This window comes from Rutidosis leptorrhynchoides, chromosome 4 (assembly GCF_046630445.1).
Source record: "Rutidosis leptorrhynchoides isolate AG116_Rl617_1_P2 chromosome 4, CSIRO_AGI_Rlap_v1, whole genome shotgun sequence".
In the NCBI taxonomy this organism is placed as follows: Eukaryota; Viridiplantae; Streptophyta; class Magnoliopsida; order Asterales; family Asteraceae; genus Rutidosis; species Rutidosis leptorrhynchoides.
Window position 1 is genome coordinate 66,195,023 of NC_092336.1, and position 18,333 is coordinate 66,213,355.

General features: G+C 34.2%; 2 protein-coding genes across 2 annotated transcripts; both read left to right on the top strand.

Annotated features, from left to right (window-relative positions):
- The first annotated feature begins 5,229 nt into the window (after positions 1-5,229).
- On the top strand, positions 5,230-5,961 carry LOC139840696 (uncharacterized). The gene has a single exon (XM_071830945.1). It carries the CDS (start codon positions 5,230-5,232, stop codon positions 5,959-5,961), a length of 732 nt encoding a protein of 243 aa, XP_071687046.1.
- A 1,909-nt stretch (positions 5,962-7,870) lies between these two features.
- On the top strand, positions 7,871-11,286 carry LOC139843313 (uncharacterized). The gene is made up of 7 exons (XM_071833388.1): positions 7,871-8,174; positions 9,207-9,377; positions 9,464-9,628; positions 9,712-9,876; positions 10,183-10,317; positions 10,488-10,585; positions 10,928-11,286. Exons 1-7 carry the CDS (start codon positions 7,995-7,997, stop codon positions 11,115-11,117), a joined length of 1,104 nt encoding a protein of 367 aa, XP_071689489.1. The 5' UTR covers positions 7,871-7,994; the 3' UTR covers positions 11,118-11,286.
- Positions 11,287-18,333: the final 7,047 nt, after the last annotated feature.

Consider the following 18,333-nt stretch of genomic DNA (forward strand, 5'->3'; position numbering starts at 1 on the left):
AATAATAATAATAATAATAATAATAATAATACTAATTATAACTTTAACGATAATAACGATAGTAATAATAATAAAAAAAAATAATTTTTAATGATAAATCCCTTTTATTGATAAAGATAATAATAATGATAATAATAAGATAAAACTAGAACGACGATAAAAATGACGATAATAATAATAATTTTTAATAAAAATATCGAAAATTCAATTGATTATAACTTCTAATCCGTTCATCGAAACCATTCGATATCTAAAGGAAAAGTTCTTAATTTTTCGCTAACTTTCCAAGGACATGCATATCTTATACCTTATCTCAACCGCAAGTGTAACTAATTCAATATTCAACCTAACCTGTCTAAGGGCAATATTAAAAGTACAAGCATGCATAATTCGAAATACTCGAGCACTAGTCAGGGATACACTATTAGTATGTAAAAGTTAAATTATGAGTACTCACGTATCAATATTGAGATTCAATATTGCAGGAAAGGTACGTAGACGCAACGGAAATGATAAACACTATATTGACCTCATGAGCATACCCATGAACCATACTCAATCTCCTCCATAGCTATAACCCATAATTTCCTTAATCCTATCCCACTCGAAAAACAATTTCGAAATCACTCGGACAGCACTCCGTCGTAATATTTTATGTATACTAATAATATCTTGAAATAATACGGAGTAAATATATATATGTAAATCGATTGAGAGAGTTTAGAGAAAAATATTTTCAAGTTTCTATGAAATAATGAAACCTATTGAATTCTATTTATAATAGATTTTTGAATTATTAAAGTGAATTATTAAAGTATGAATTATTAAAGTGAATTATTAAAGTATGAATTATTAAAGTGAATTATTAAAGTATGAATTATTAAAGTGAATTATTAAAGTATGAATTATTAAAGTATGAATTATTAAAGTGAATTATTAAAGTTAAAGTAAAGTAAAAATAAAGTAAAGGTAAAGTTTAAGTATAGTAAAAGTATAAAACTATGTACGTATAATACGCGTATAAATATATATAATATTAATTTAAATTGTTATATATATTTAATAAAATAAAATATAAATATCGTTATCTTTATCATACTAGTTAAGTAATGAGTTGTCAAAAGTGGTTCTAGATATTTATAAAAGTTATATACGTTTTAATAATAAAGTTCTTTTTAAACTGAAAACGTTTTTGTACGTTTGAAACTAAATAGATCAATCGAGTCTTTATGAGATTCAATCTTCCACTATCCTTTGTCTAGTTCTCAATGATTGACAATTTGTTCTTATTTATAAATCACTTTACCATTTTCTGAATATTGTTAAAATGGAAAGATTTCTCAAATCAACGTGGGCCTTTCAACAGAGACTTGTAATCATAATTCAATATATCTGATAATTCAATCATTTGATCTTATCTTCTAATTCCATTGATAAACATTTTGAAACAGATACAATCATATAAAGTATTTAATCTAATATTTTGTTTACGTTTCAAGTTATAATATATATACACATATACATATATAATCATATTCGTTTAATGGTTCGTGAATCGTTGGAACTTGGTCGAGGTTGAATGAATGTATGAACATAGTTTAAAATTCTTGCAATTTAACTTAACAAATATTGCTTATCGTGTCGGAAACATATAAAGATTAAAGTTTAAATTTGGTTGAAAATTTCCGGGTTGTCACACCATCAACAAAACCAACTTTGTTTTTTGTTTCAAGAGCAAGTAAAACAGACCTACTCCATATTTTATAGTTCTCAGTTCCTTTTAGTTTTAAGGTGATAAGAGGTGTGGCAGAGGTATCACTAAGATGAAGGTAAAGAGGGTCACCAAAGTCCAGTTTGGTAATCAAAGTAACTTCACCCATAATAACAAACCCACCAGAGTCAAGAAGCACACACAGATATATCAGACACAATCAATTAGACAGAAAAACACACAGCAATCAAGATCACAAGATCACAAAACCTGTAGGGAAAAAGAGACAGGAACATAAACGACAAGAACAGGTCAGGAATCAACCAGATGCTTGATCAGGTTTTCACACGTTTCAAGAACGTAGATAAAGAGTTGGGCATCGGGATTCAGTCAACAAAGGGTAAAAGAAAGAAAAAAGGAGAAAAGAGGAAAGGGACTCCCCTATAGAGCAATTAAGCTCCAGCACAGCACCAGATAACAGCGGAAGAAGAAACAGATCAGCACAGAGAAACGAACAGAACCAGACCAAACCCTAACCCTAATTTTGAAATTAGGGTTTCTTTCGATCCGATCAAATCACCAACAGATCTGAAGCCTACGCTCTGAAACCATGTAAAATTAGATAAACCAATAGATGCACAATCTTATTAATCAACCAATTGTCAAGATTACACAAACAGCCAAACAAACCACCAGCAAATCAACAGAACAAAACACAACGAGGTGCCAAAATTAAGTGCCAAGATTACAGAGAGTAAGATGCAATAATACTAACAGGATCAATCAATTGAAACACAATTGATTGATCAACACAAGTTTGGATTTTAGAGAGAAAATAAGATGCAAAGCAATCGACTGCAGTAACAGTGCAAACAGATTGTATTAACCCTAGAAAACCACCAGCATATATATACACCAAGAGAAACATAAACTATCCTCCATAAACATAAAAGTTACAACCAGCACCCTTGAACTTTCAATCAGCAACAAGAGCCCCTGAGGTTTGAACCAGCATGCAAGGAAGGTCCAGAAACATAGCACCAGCAGTCCTTTATTTAACAACCAAACAAAGCAAGATAGAAGCATCACCAACACAAGATAAGCTTGATATTTCAACATTATGTGCTAAGAGCACGAGGTGTCCGTAGTCTATTTCAGTGTCAAAAATGGAAGCCGAAATCGAATTTCATTGACATGGGTGGAGGTGTTCACAGTGTCCATTTCAGTGTCCATTTTTTTTCTTTTTTATTTTCTATTATTTTTCAATACCTTTTTATTATAAATTTTCTAAAATAACATCATTAAATTAAACAAAAAACAAACATAAAATACTCCAATAATTAGATTAAACTAGCAAAAGGGGCCCGCGCGATGCCGCGGGACCTTTGGGTTGCAAATTCATAGTTGATGGAGCGTTATGTATTTACAGAAGTAAAAACGTTTTGTTACGGGTGTTTTTAGATAAACGTAGTTAGTACACAGGTGTGTATATGTATTGAATATACTCCGAGGTATATAGCTTTTTTTAAGAAGTGTCCGAACGAAATTAGTTTCGTTTTGTTGATAAAATTATTTCGAGTCTAACGGTGCTGACGATAAAATTTAACTCGCGGTGAGAAGGAAGATACGGCCTGTCGTGGTGCTTAGCGTTTTTTAAAAAGTGTCCGTTTCGAACGTACTTTTTATCGTTTTGTTCATAAAATTATTTCGAGTAAGTGCTATTATCGAAAAATTTTAACTCGCTGCGAGCGGGAAGATACGGGCTGTCGTTGTGTTTAGCGTTTTTTAAAAAGTGTCCGTCTCGAACGTATTTTTTATCGTTTTGTTCATAAAATTATTTCGAGTAAGACGCTGCCGTCAGAAAAATTTAACTCGCGGCGAGCGGAGAGATACGGGCTGTCGTTGTGTTTAGCGTTTTTTAAAAAGTGTCCATTTTGAATGTAGTGAGTTTCGTTTTGTTCACAAAAATATTTCGATTTTAACGGTGTGGTCAGTGAAATTTAACTCGGAGCTAGGAGGAAGATACGGGCTGTCGAAGTGTTTGGGTGGAGTTTTTATTATAATTTAAGAAATTTACGTTTTACCCCCTGAAGTTCAGGGCACTTTTTGTAAGTTAAGTATAGTTAAGGGGGGTTTGTGGCTTTTTTGGTGGGAAATTCGGGTCAATGTCGTTTTGACCAAAAATTGGGCGGGGGTGGGGTCAAACGACCAAACTTCGCGTGTCCTTTAGTATATAGGGTAATAATAATAATAATAATTTGTTTGGCCCAACTTTTTTTACAATTTTAGCCCATATTTTATGTTTTAGACTCATTTTAGAAAATGAAAACCATACATCTCATTTAAACCCCCATAATAGATATTTTTAGGTCCAAACAGTTTTTAACCTTATACTTCACCTCTCACATATGCCTCTTTTCTACATCTTCTTCTTATTTTTCATCTTCTAGTGAAAAAACAAAAAAAAATAAAAAAATAAAAAAGCCCTCACAAATAATTAAAAAGCCAAAATTAAAAAAGAAAAAAGAAATGGAAAAATTCAGATTTGAATTTTAACGGTAAAAAATGGGATTTATGAATACCATCAAATGTTTGTTGAAGAACCAGCAGAAGACTCAACAACAACAAACACTTAGACATGTTATGTCTATTCTTCTAGACATAGTTTGTTTCATGTGTTGTTTAATTAAGTGTGACATTCGACTGACATCGAAGACGAAGTCGAAGATCGAGGGTTGCATGTCGGCGGTGACAAGTGATCTTACAAGACAACATGGAATGAAGAAGTATAATGAATACATCGATGTACATGTCAACTCCTTAGAAACACAACATTCTAATTGTTTATTCAATTAATGTGACATTTTGGGGTATTTCTGAATTAGCTACAGAACAAGAAAAAGAGCCACGTTCTTGCACTAGTAATCTACCAAACCTGTCGGCAAACTACAAACATAGTTTGGAACAATGATTAATAGAGTTTTACATGGTTAATAGATTCTCCACAAAATTGATACGCTCCACAAATGTTTTAGATATAGTGGGAGTGGGAGCTTAAATTAAGTCGAGTCTATTACTAGTATATATTTCAGTTCGTTCTAAACTATTAAGGTGTAATATGTATAAACCGGTTATTTATTCCGCTCAAAGATAAACACACTTTTTTAAGATTAATATTAATGAAAGAATAAGTTGAAAATTAACTTAGACTTTTATTAATTTTTATGCCAACAATCATTATTGCTTGAAGCATACATTTATCGAAAAAATAATAATTCATGTTGTAAATTGAAAACCAATAATAATATCACAAATAAATACAATTACAACAAACCGTTTATCACATTGATTCGCTTGGTGTGGTTTTTAGAGGCTCCTTTATCAAACTCATTGGTGATGGAGCCTCTACGTCTTTTTGGAATGATGTGTGGCTTGGTTCTTCTTCTTTTAAAAACAGGTTCAAGAGGCTATACCACTTAGAGACAGATTCTAATGCGAAGGTCCGAGATCGTTTTACCATGGAAGGGTCAAAATGGCTTGTAAAATGGAATTGGGTTCGTGAAGTTTCAGGACGTGCAAGAAATGAACTATGCGAGCTTAGCGGGCTGCTGTCTTCGTTTGGTTTGAGCCCAGATCAGCGGGACAGATGGGCCTGGTCTCCAGGTTCGAAAGGGTGTTTCACAGCAAACCGTTTATCCTCCTTGCTGGACGAAAGACTGATGCCTACGACGAATTCCAGTGCGGTTACATTGAGGAATAATTTTATTCCTAAAAAAGTAGAATTATTTGTATGGAGAACGAGAAAGGGCAGACTTCCAATCCTACCCGAGCTCGACAAAAGGGGTATTGATCTAAACTCGGTACGTTGCCCCATTTGCGATGATGATATCGAGTCTTTGGATCATTCCCTATTTGCGTGTAAAATATCAAAAGAGATTTGGGTTCGAGTTTTTAATTGGTGGAATATGGGAAATATAACAAGTCATGGTATTCGGGATCTTTTAATTGGTGATGTGGGACAAAACGTAACGGAGGTGGGAAAACTAATATGGCAGGGGGTTATTTGGACGGGTTGCTATCTAATTTGGAAGAATCGAAATGAGAAAGTATTCAAGAATAAGTGTTGGAACGTTCCGGTCGCGGTTAGTGAAATTCAAGTTAAAAGTTTCGATTGGATCGCGAAGAGATGCAAGGCGAAGGATATCGTATGGCTTGATTGGCTACACAACCCATGGAGTTACCTTATTTAGTTTCTAGGATGTAATGATGCTTCCTTGGCATCATACGCCTTTGTATTTTGTTGTTCTTACGTTGTGTATCTAATACTTGCGAACCTTGTGATGTTTTCGTGTTTTTATCTAATAAAAGTATTGTTGCCTTTCAAAAAAAAAAAAAAATACAATTACAACAAGATTGTAGGATTGCTCGGAACTAGAGAAAAAAACTAACTCAAACCAAAACAAAAACTAACGACAAAAGAGACAAATCGCAATAAACGAAGGAACCTAACAAACGGAAGAGTGTCTCTATTGTTTTAATTATCGATTTCCTTACTAATAAGTCGCTTGTGTTTACTTTTTAGGGATAGTTATAGCAATTGTGAAAAGGAATATCCTAATATTATTACAAGAATAAACTATAAACTATAGTCGTATAATAAATTATAGTATTGGTAGTAGTACTAAATGCTTTTAAAGTCAAAAAAAGGTAAACATACTAAATTCTTCATATTACAAATATACAATGAACCTAGACGCCTTTTGATTGGACAAATGAACCTGAACTCATATAATAATTAAATTCTAATGAAATACGGATTATAAATATATATTCAGAGATACAATAGGGCCAATCTCCAATCTCTAAGGTAGGATGACACGGCAATCCAACGTCGTTGTGACTCATTGATCATGCGTTAAATAACACTATTCTTATCGTAATCGTAATATTCTGAAATTTTAAAGTAAAATATCAGTTAGTGTGATTATCATTGTTATCACTAGTTTTACATTAGATTTCGCAAATTAATTAATATAATTATTATATTAAGAATAAAAAATACGACGTTTTTTTCATTAAAAATAATCAAATTAATAGTTGGAATTTAAGACGATGTTTAGACTTTAATTAGTTGTTAAAATTATCATAGACATATATTACATCATCTAAATAAATTGTTGAAATTTAAAGTTATAAACTCATCTAAAAACTGAATTCAATTCAATATTTTCTAAAAAGATGACATAATTATAAAAAAAAAATTACTAAAAAGAAAATTATCATTATTATTATAAGTTACCTTGGATAGTTTGATGATCGGTGTTTGAAACTTTCTGGTAGAAACTCAAGTTTAGTATTTATAGTTAATATTTTATTTATCTCGCTTTAAATTTTTTAACTCTAATGTGTGTATTTCACTATATCTTTACCGATCAATATATCATTTGAACCAATCAAATTTTTAACTTTAATGTTTATGGGTATGTATTTCGTATCATTTAACTCGTGTCCAAAATTCTTATACATTTTCTAAGCTGTCTAGTGACTAGCCTGTCTTGTAGAATACTAAAGTTAAAGTCATTTTGCTTATACATTTTTTGAAAACAAATAACGTGATATCTTAACAAACAGAAACAATATTAACACGTTAAGTAACTTTGCATGGCACCTTTAAAATTTGAAACAGAAAATAAGATAAAGAGAAATATAATGACAGTAAAGTTAACCATATAGTGTGTTTAAAAGAAAACATCTTTTTCAAGTTTTTTTTTTTTTTTTTTTTTAAAAAAAAAAAAGTACGAAGTAATATTCTAGTACGGACCACTTCTTTTCGTTTTCATTTATTTATTTATTATTATATTTTTTTTTTAAACTAAATAAAAATAAAATAATAACGTGGTGGCCGGGTGGACCTACCCCCCATATTGTACCATATACATTTTTGGGACGTATTTTAATCTCCTTTTTCAATTTCAATCTCCATAATCTTCCCTCTGGTTCGTCAACATAACAAAATCACATGAATTCAACAACACCATTATTAGAATTTTCAACAATTAATATTATTTATAATAATATTAATTATTCTAATTATTATATCACCCCAAAACGACATTGCTCGTCATTTGTTTCCGTATATAAACCATTCAATGCATACAACAAAAACAGATTGAGAATTCAAGTAATACTCAATCACAACAACACCACCACCACCACCACCACTTCCACATCAGCTGATTTAATAAATACAAATACAAATAATTTTAAATTAAAAAAAGAAAAAATGGGAGAGAAAATGGTGAAATATGGAATAATTGGTGCCGGAATGATGGGAAGAGAACATTTGTGTAATCTTTATCATCTTCATTCCGAAGGTGCCGCCGTTGTTTGTGTCGCCGATCCACATCTTCCGTCGCAACAAGTTTCCCTTGAATTTGCAGACTCATTTGGCTGGCCACTCAAGGTATTATTATTTTTTAATTTTTATATTAGTATTTCAATATTTCAATTTCAATTTCATTGAACCAAGACATTAATCAGGAGTTCGAATCCCGTTGTGTGCAACATTGCACAAAAGGTTAGTCCTCTACCCTTGAATTCCATCCAGGGATGTCTTTCGCACATTGCGTTGCGGGGCAGTGGGAAGGGGTTTACCGCCATGCCTCCAATTGAGCCGGGTTTTCTCCTGAATAATAGTTGGGCACGGATTATATAACGTGAAAAAAAATTATGAAGAAATATATGCATGTACAAGTGGCTATTGCAATATGCAAGTGACATGTTTATTATTGTACACGTATGCATTTTACACTTACATCTGTTAAATTATTACTTCATCTATCGGTGCATGCTAGCTTCGATTGTGACATGAGATTAAATTTAGTAAATTATCTTTTCATTGCAACAAAAAGAAGTTATTAAAAAAAAATGTGTGATTTGACTTATAATATTGAAGTTACGTTAATTCCTTGATTAAACCGAAAAATGGAGGGTGTGACTGTATACACAAATTTTTTAATAAATATTTGTATACATGATGTTGTGAATAGTTAATACAAGGTCTCATGAATTTTTTTTGATAATGTGTTGAATAATTGTTAACAAAATCATGTTATTTCAGAGTTTCAAATAAATTCACTAATTTGGGTGAAATTGGAGATTTACTTGGTATATAGTGATGATAATTTGTAATATGATCCTAGAAAGTTCATGAACTATGGTGAAAAATTGTTATTGTTTTAGAATTGACCAGAAATGTGGTGTGGGTCCTATCAGATATCCAAAAAGTTTCAATTTTTAGGATGTGAAAAATAGGAGATGTTGATTGATTTTAAAAGTTTGAGAATTGCTTGGTCAAAAATAGAAAAAGTTTGAAAATTGAGATGATATAGAATATTTGATAGCATTATCTTCTTATCTTTTTAGTACTACCAAATAATAATAAAACTATTTGTTAATTTTACTGAATTATAGAGTCCATGTGTTGTGGTAACAGGTGTTTTCAGGACATAAGGAACTGTTGGACAGTGGTATGTGTGATGTTGTGGTTGTTGCAACTCCTAACATGACTCATTATACAATCTTGATGGATATCATTAACCACCCAAAACTTCATCATGTATTAGTGGAAAAACCTTTGTGTACAACTGTGGAAGACTGCAGAGAGGTTAGTATCGTAAATTCGTTTCGTTTTTAATACTGCAATGGGACCCATAAAATGATAATCAAGGGCTAATCTTGCTTTTAATTCAGGTGATTGAGGCTGCTAAAAGGAGACCAGATATGTTAGTACAAGTTGGTCTGGAGTACAGATACATGCCACCTGTTGCTAAGTTGATAGATATTGTTAATGGTGGAAGATTGGGAGATGTTAAGATGGTGTCGATTAGGGAACATCGTTTTCCTTTTTTGGTTAAGGTAGTTTTGATGTTAGATGATTGTATTTGTTTACATGTTTTTTTAATGATTAATGTTGTTGATGGGGATTGTTTTTTGTGTAGGTGGATAATTGGAATCGATTTAATTGTAACAGTGGAGGTACTTTGGTTGAAAAATGCTGCCATTTTTTTGATCTGATGAGACTGTTTGTTGGATCGAATCCAGTTCGTGTAATGGCTTCTGGAGCCATAGATGTTAATCACAAAGATGAAATCTATGATGGAAAGGTATTGTAATTTTTATATTTTAATCTGTTGATTATTTTATAAGTGCACAGTTTGACTTCACAGGTCAAAGTCACTTACTTTTGTGACATCATATTGATCTGACTTATGAAAACTCTAGGAATAATTTAGGTAGTATGTTGAAATCTGGTAAAAGTTATGTTAAAGAGAATATGTTGGTGTTAACTTTATGGTTAAAAATCTTGTTGACGATGAAATGGTAAATAGTAAGTTTGACATCAAAAGTCAAAACTGTTACAGATTTTTTGTTACGTGTGATTAAGCTTTTAGAACTCATCTTTGATTCAGGTACCTGATATTATGGATAATGCGTATGTTATCGTTGAATTCGAAAATGGGGCGAGAGGGATGCTAGATCTTTGTATGTTTGCTGAAGGAAGCAAAAATGAGCAAGAAATTTCAGTTATTGGGGAAATCGGAAAGGTATATTGTACATATACAGAAGGATTATTGATATTTCAAATATTCACTAGCTTAAGATCAAAAGGAAATCAATATAAAACAACTTATCTTTATTTGTAATTTTTTAACTTGGGTTCCAGCATTTGTATAATGTTGTTATTACGATTTAAACCTTATCGTTTGTTCATTAGGGTGAAGCCTTTGTACCTGAAAATATTGTTCGTTATGGTCTGCGAGATGAAGGGAGGGACGGTGTACGTGCCTTGAGCGTTCAAGATCATCGAATCAAGTATGTTACAATCTTTATCACTTAAATAATCTACATTCATTTCCTTTCCTAAAGGTGGAAAATCTGACCCATCTATTTATAAATGGGTTGATTCGGGTTATATTTTTTTAGTAATGAGCCAAACTATAGCTCAAAATGTATACTTTTGATAAACATAGTTGACACAAATTATGTGGAAACGGATTATAACATTTTTCACAGATAAATGTTTTGGGTCAACTCGACTATTCCAAAGTTACCCGTCACCCAAATCCGCCCATTATGCCATATATATCATTTTCATTCATTTATGTTCATATTTCCAATCGTGGTCTACTAATCAATCACCATTTTAAATGCTAGATACGACGGGCTCCACCATGGTTCAAGTTACTTGGAACACCAACACTTTTTGGCAACAGTCAAGGCTGATGGAAAGAAATCACCGGCGGTTGCTCTGCAGGACGGGCTGATTGCGGTGGCTATTGGTGTTGCAGCACAGCTTTCAATTGAGTTGGGCAGATTTGTTAGCATTAAAGAAGTCACTTCTTAATAGTTTATCTTTGAGCTCCTGTAATTAATATATGCATCATCCTAAATGCTAAAGTTTAATTGAGTGTTTGAGGTCAAATGCTCTTTTGACCTGAAGCTATAAAATTATTGGTTATTGTTCTTCAAATGTCACTTGCCATACCTTCCAATGATGCTTTCCTATAAAAATTTCTGGCTGTCACTTTTTTTTTTTTTTGACCTGCTATATTTTACTACCTCCGTCCCATCTTAAGTGTCCACTGTTGACTTTTCAAAGTCTTTCTTTGTCAACTTTGACCGTAAATATTTTTATTTGTGCTATATAATATTTGATAGAAATTATATGAATGAATTGAGTTTTAAACGTGTTTTCATTCCATATAATTTTCATCAAATATTATATAACACAAATAGAAATATTTACGGTCAAAGTTGGAAAAGAAAGACTTTGAAAAGTCAACAGTGGACACTTAAGATGGGAATAAAAGAATAAGCTTTTAGTAGGACTTAAACTAGTAAGTTATGTTTAAAAGAGATGAATGTTACTCTGCTTATATGAATAACAATAACAATAGTAATAAAAAAACTTGTCAAACGAAAATATTTATATAGTGAAATAGACGACAATGTACAAACCTAAGTAAGAGTTCGAGGCGTAAACAAGCCGGCTCGTGCTCTGTTGAGAAAAGTGACACCGAATTATAGCAAACCACTAGTAATAATATGAAAACGATAATAAAGGAACTTCAAGATTTAACGTGGAAAACCCCAATAGGGTAAAAATCACGGGCAATGAAAGAAACGTTTCACTAATAAGAATAATAGGAATTACAACTTCTCTCTAATTACAAGGGGATAATTACTAATGCTTATATCTCTTGTAATTAGGAGACTAAACTCAAACTCTCTATTATACTCTTAGAATATAAGAAGAAGAATGTGTTTTGGGATGATTTGAATGCTTGTTTATGGCTCTATTTATAGTAGTAAGGATTGGGATTTGGTGAGAGTTAGGCAAGTTAGGTAATGAAAAGTGTTACCTACAACTTACCAACAACCATCCACTTATTTTACCAACTACATCCACCAACAACATCTACCAACAACCATTTATATTTCTATTTCAACAATCTCCCACTTGAAGATTCGATTGAAGCTCAATCAATCTTCACACGATAATCCTTCCTTGCCAATGATGTTGCTTACGTTTCCGCTAGGCCGCATGAGGAACGACACCAAATAAACTTGTCACGGTTGATTGACTTTGTTAGAAAATCGACCACATTGTCGTCAGTATGAATTTTCTGCACCTCCACGGTTCCTTCTTCCACTTTCTCACGAACGAAGTGATACTGAACTCGTATATGCTTTGTCTTTGAATGAAATGCTGGATTCCTTGCAAGATGCAAGGCACTCTGGTTGTCACAAAATAGAGTGATATTCTCTTGTTTGTGCCCGAGTTCCTCCAACAACATCTTCAACCATACTGCCTCTTTAGTAGCGTGAGTAGCTGCTACATATTCTGCTTCTGTTGTTGATGTCGCCACAACTGACTGCAGTTTTGAAACCCAGCTTACTGTTCCACCACAAAGTGTAAAAACATATGCAGTGGTAGATTTACTTTTATCCATATCACCTGCATAATCTGAATCAACATACCCTTTGACAATAAATTCCGGTTCCCCATAACATAATGCAACATCCAAAGTACCCTTAATGTATTTTAGGATCCTCTTTACCGCATCCCAATGCTCTTTACCAGGATTTGCCATGTACCGACTAACTACTCCCACTGCATGTGCAATGTCTGGTCTTGTACATATCATTGCGAACATTAAACTTCCCACTGCTGATGCATACGGTACTCGAGACATCTCCTTCCTCTCGTATTCACTGCTAGGACACATAACGGAGGATAACTTGAGATTAGTAGGAAATGGGGTTGAGATTGGCTTACTATCTTGCATATTGAAACGCTCCAAGATTTTTCTCAAATAATTCTTTTGAGAAAGCCAAATCTTCCTATTATTTCTGTCTCGGTGAATTTGCATCCCTAGAATCTTGTTTGCGGCACCCAAGTCTTTCATTTCAAACTCCCTAGCCAATTGAGCCTTCAGCTTATTAATACGATCTTTGTTGGGGCCTGCAACCAACATGTCATCTACATATAACAGTAAAATGACAAAATCATTGTCCCCAAACCTCTTGAAATATGCACAAGGGTCTGCATAAAGTCTGTTATATTCAAGGCTCATTATGAAAGAATCAAATCTCTTGTACCAACATCTCGGCGCCTGTTTGAGACCATACAGAGATTTCTTTAACCTGCAAACCAAGTTCTTTTTTCCTTGTAGTTCAAAACCTTCTGGTTGAAGCATATAAATTTCTTCTTTAAGATTTCCATGAAGAAATGCAGTTTTCACATCTAGCTGCTCTAGATGCAAATCAAATGTAGCACACATCGCTAGAACTACTCGAATTGTTGTAAGTCGAACTACAGGAGAAAATATTTCATTAAAGTCTGTACCTTCTTTCTGAGCATATCCTTTAACCACCAGTCTTGCACGATACCGCTCCACTTGATCATCGCCATTTCGCTTGATCTTATACACCCATTTATTTCCAATAGGTTTTCTACCTTTCGGCAATGGCACAAGTTCCCATGTTTTATTTTTATGAAGAGCTTCAGTTTCTTCCTGCATAGCCGTCATCCACTGAGATGCATCTGAATGATTTAGTGCCTCGCGAAGAGTTGTTGGCTCTCCTTCCTCTGTTAGAAGACAATATGCAACATTGCTTTCCATAATATAATCTGAGTGCCACCCTGGACGTTTCCTTTACCGATTAGAAATACGAGTCGCTGGAGCTTCATCAACGACTACTTGATTTTCATCTTGCTCTGGTACTGCTTCAGAAGAATCTTTATGAAATTCATTACCCACCTGTATCGGTATAGTTTCTTTTGAAGTGCTAACATCTTCAAGATCTTTGTCTTCTGTAAAGACAACATCTCTGTTGATGACTACTTTGTGGGCAGTGGGGTCCCACAAGCGATACCCCTTAACTCCATCAGCATACCCCAAGAACAAACACTTTCTGGACTTCGGATCCAACTTTGTCATTTCTTGAGAATTGTACATTGCGTACACAGGGCTTCCAAATACATGAAGGTCGGAATAATTAACTGGTTTTCCAGTCCACATTTCCATCGGCGATTTCAATTCAATTGCAGTTGATGGTGACCGATTTATCACGTAACAGGCAGTACTTACTGCTTCTGCCCAGAATGATTTTCCCAAGCTTGCAGTTGCCAACATCGCCCTTGTTCTATCTAACAAAGTTTTGTTCATCCGCTCTGCCACTCCGTTTTGTTGAGGAGTGTATGCTGTTGTGAACTGCCTTTTGATACCTTCTTGTTTGCAAAACTTATCAAATTCATCACCAGTGTATTCTCCTCCATTATCTGTCCTCAAACACTTGATCTTTTTACCAGATTCAAGTTCAACCCACGCTTTGTAAACTTTGAAAACTTCAAACACATCCGCCTTCCTCTTGATTGGGTACACCCAACATCTCCTAGTGTAATCATTAATAAATGATACAAAATACTTTGCTCCTCATAGGGATTGAACTGGTGCTTGCCACACATCAGAGTGAACCAATTCTAGAACCAATTTACTTCTAGAATTTGATGTGTTAAACTTCAGACGATGCTGCTTACTGATTACACAATGCTCACAAAAAGGTAGCGATATCTTTGTAAGACCAGGAATAAGATTTCTTTCAACAAGAATCTTCATACCTTGTTCAGACATGTGTCCAAGCTTTTGATGCCATGTCATAGCAACTTTATCACTTGAACTATTCGAAGCAACAGATACTTTCGATTCCTGTACCGTCTCGCCTTTCAGAATGTATAAATTAGCACCCACCTTTTCTCCTTTCATAAGTACAACCGTGCCTTTCTTGATTATCATGATCTTATCATGTATCACCATCTTACAACCAAGATCATCCAATTGTCCTAAAGACAATAAGTTCTTCTTCAAACCTTCCACGTGTCGTACACCTTGAATAGTACGAACTGTACCATCGTGCATCTTCAGAATGATATCTCCAATTCCAATGATCTTTAGTTCATGATCATTGCAACTATATACAGATCCTCCTGAGATACGTTCATATTGTTTGAACCATTCTCTTCTAGGGGTCATGTGAAAAGTAGCTCCCGAGTCAAATAACCAGACATCAACAAATGTCTTTCTGCCTTCATTTTCTACCACTGCCTCACTAACCAAAGCAGTCCCATCATCTGAAGTGCTTGCAATATTTCCTTGAGGATTTGAGTTATTTAAACTCCGACAATCCTTCTTCAGGTGACCTTTCTTGCCACAATTGTAGCATGTATAGGTCCTCTTCTTTTTAGACTTCAGTTTACCATGATTGTGACTCCCACTTGGGCCACGTTCCGTTGATCTCCCTCCTGACACCAATAAGGCCTCCACTTGTCGTGAACCGGCCTGTTTGTCCTCCTTGTTATTGCGCCGATTTTCTTCTTCTAGAATAGCAGCCGCAACTTCATCATAGACTAGATACTCCGAGAGAACATTATTGGTTAAGTTAATAATGAGTTGATCATACGAATCAGGAAGACTCTGAAGTAAAAGTTCAGCACGTTCTTTTGGCTCTATATTGCAGCTTAATGAAGCGAGTTGAGAAAATAGAGTATTCAAAGAATTAATGTACTCATTAACTGAAGTAGATTCATTCATGCGTAGCGCATAAAGTTTCCTCTTAAGGAATATCTTGTTGTGGAGTGATTTGGTCTCGTACAATTTTACGAGGTGATCCCAAATCTCTTTCGCCGTCTTCTTTTCTTCAATGCTAGACAAAACGCCATCTGCTAGTGCCAGATGAAGATTTGCGATAGCCTGGCCGTCCATCTCTTCCCATTTTTCATCAGTGACTTCAGCGGAACGTCCACTGATGGCCGCCAAACACTTATCCTTTCTCAGGATAGCTTTCATCTTTAGTTTTCATAACGAGAAGTTACTCCCGTTGAACTTTTCAATTTCAAATTTCGTAGACATTGCTATAATTACAATTTTTTTTTTCGACAATATTATTTTTTCTTGAAATAACACCCAAGGACTTTTACCGAGTGAAAATAATCTTACTTATTTTCTGATGTGGACGATCCACTCTCGTGGCAACCACAGAGCATACGATAAGTAGATTAACACACAAGATATTAGACCTTAGCTCTTGATACCACTTGTTGAGAAAAGTGACACCGAATTATAGCAAACCACTAGTAATAATATGAAAACGATAATAAAGGAACGCCGAGATTTAACGTGGAAAACCCCAATAGGGTAAAAACCACGGGCAAGGAAAGAAACGTTTCACTAATAAGAATAATAGGAATTACAACTTCTCTCTAATTACAAGGGGATAATTACTAATGCTTATATCTCTTGTAATTAGGAGACTAAACTCAAACTCTCTATTATACTCTTAGAATATAAGAAGAAGAATGTGTTTTGGGATGATTTGAATGCTTGTTTATGGCTCTATTTATAGTAGTAAGGATTGGGATTTGGTGAGAGTTAGGCAAGTTAGGTAATGAAAAGTGTTACCTACAACTTACCAACAACCATCCACTTATTTGACCAACTACATCCACCAACAACATCTACCAACAACCATTTATATTTCTATTTCAACATGCTCGAGCTCGATTAAGCTTGACCTAGCTCATTTAAATAACTCGGCTCGAGCTCGATTAATCTCGACCTGGCTCATTTAAGATTTAAAGAGTTCGAACTCAGCTCATTTAGTCCCAATTATATTAAACTTGAGTTCGACTCACTTATTATTATACAAACTCGAGCTCAAGCAATCAAACTTATTGACTAAACGATCTTCAAGATATGTACACGCTCGCCTTCAAGCTAATTTAAGTTCAGCCTACATCGAGCTTGTAATGAGTCAAACTTGAACAAATCCGACAAATCCGAGTAGTTCGATTTGTTAAATAAAAACTTGACTCAGACGAACGAACACGCACCACGCACCGTTCTTGATGCGTGATCTTGGAACATTTTTAAAATTTCGTGATTATAAGAGCATATCGTTAGAACGTTTCGGGAGAAAGAGCATATTGATTAATGGGTCAATCACCAAAATACCCATTTTTTTGGCCTTTTCTGAGCTGGAACCCCCTTTTTTTTTTTGAGAATTTGCCCGCGCAAGGCGCAAGTATCTTTAGACCTTGCGACCTTGCGGCTTGCGCCTTTGCGTGTAAACGCAAGGCGCAAGGATAAGGGCTTGCGTCCTTGCGTCCTTGCGCCTTGCGCCTTATCAGAATGGATTTTTCCTGATTTCTGGATAAGATTTTTTTGGATTCTTTGTACCTTTACGGATAAGATTATGTACCTGTCTATTTAATGAGGCTAGAACTCCAGATTAATAATTTTATTTTACTTCATTTTCAAAAAGATCAAGTCATTAGAGCATCGTTAAGGTACCAACTTTTATCTATTTTTTCACTAATTTGTGTCTTAATGAGCTGTAGTAATAATGAAGCATTTGTTGTTCATGTATGTTGTGGAGGTAATTTTGAATTTGTTAACAACATACCTATGTATCTGCCTCTTGACTGTTTTAGAACCAGATTAAAACTACCACTTGCTCCACAAAAACCAATAAATCGAAGAGTATTGTTAAGGAAAATTCTCAAAAAAATTGAATTGCCACCTAATGCACCTGTTTCGCTAAGATATATTGATAATAATCATATTTTTGATATTACTGATGATCATGAAGATTTTTTTGAGTTTTTAAAACACGCTGTCACAAACGAGCCTATTGATATTTATGTTGTCGACAAAGTTAGAATGCTTCAACCCGGACAAAATTCACAAACACACCAGCCCCAACAAAATCCACAAACACACCATCTCCAACAAAACCTCCGGATTCTCGAGTCTCAACCAAACAAACAAACTCACCATCTGCAAAAAGAACAGGATGAAATACACAATTCCGAACCAAACCTCGAAACACACTATTCGGAAGAAAAATAGGCTGAAATACCACCTCCAAACACAGAAGAATTTGACTTCTTCAACCATGGCGCCGAGAACGTGTGTAAAATAAAAAAAATAGAGAACCCGTTTATACCTGTTGTTGGGTCTAGTGAATCGGATGAAGCAAGTGACGAGGAAGATGAAGAT

Excerpts from the sequence above, each read along its gene's own strand:
- LOC139843313 (XM_071833388.1), top strand. The coding sequence starts at position 7,995 with ATGGGAGAGAAAATGGTGAAATATGGAATAATTGGTGCCGGAATGATG. Across the intron at positions 9,378-9,463 it reads CTGTGGAAGACTGCAGAGAG|GTGATTGAGGCTGCTAAAAG; the intron begins GTTAGTATCGTA and ends CTTTTAATTCAG. Across the intron at positions 10,318-10,487 it reads TTATTGGGGAAATCGGAAAG|GGTGAAGCCTTTGTACCTGA; the intron begins GTATATTGTACA and ends TTTGTTCATTAG.
- LOC139840696 (XM_071830945.1), top strand. The coding sequence starts at position 5,230 with ATGGAAGGGTCAAAATGGCTTGTAAAATGGAATTGGGTTCGTGAAGTT.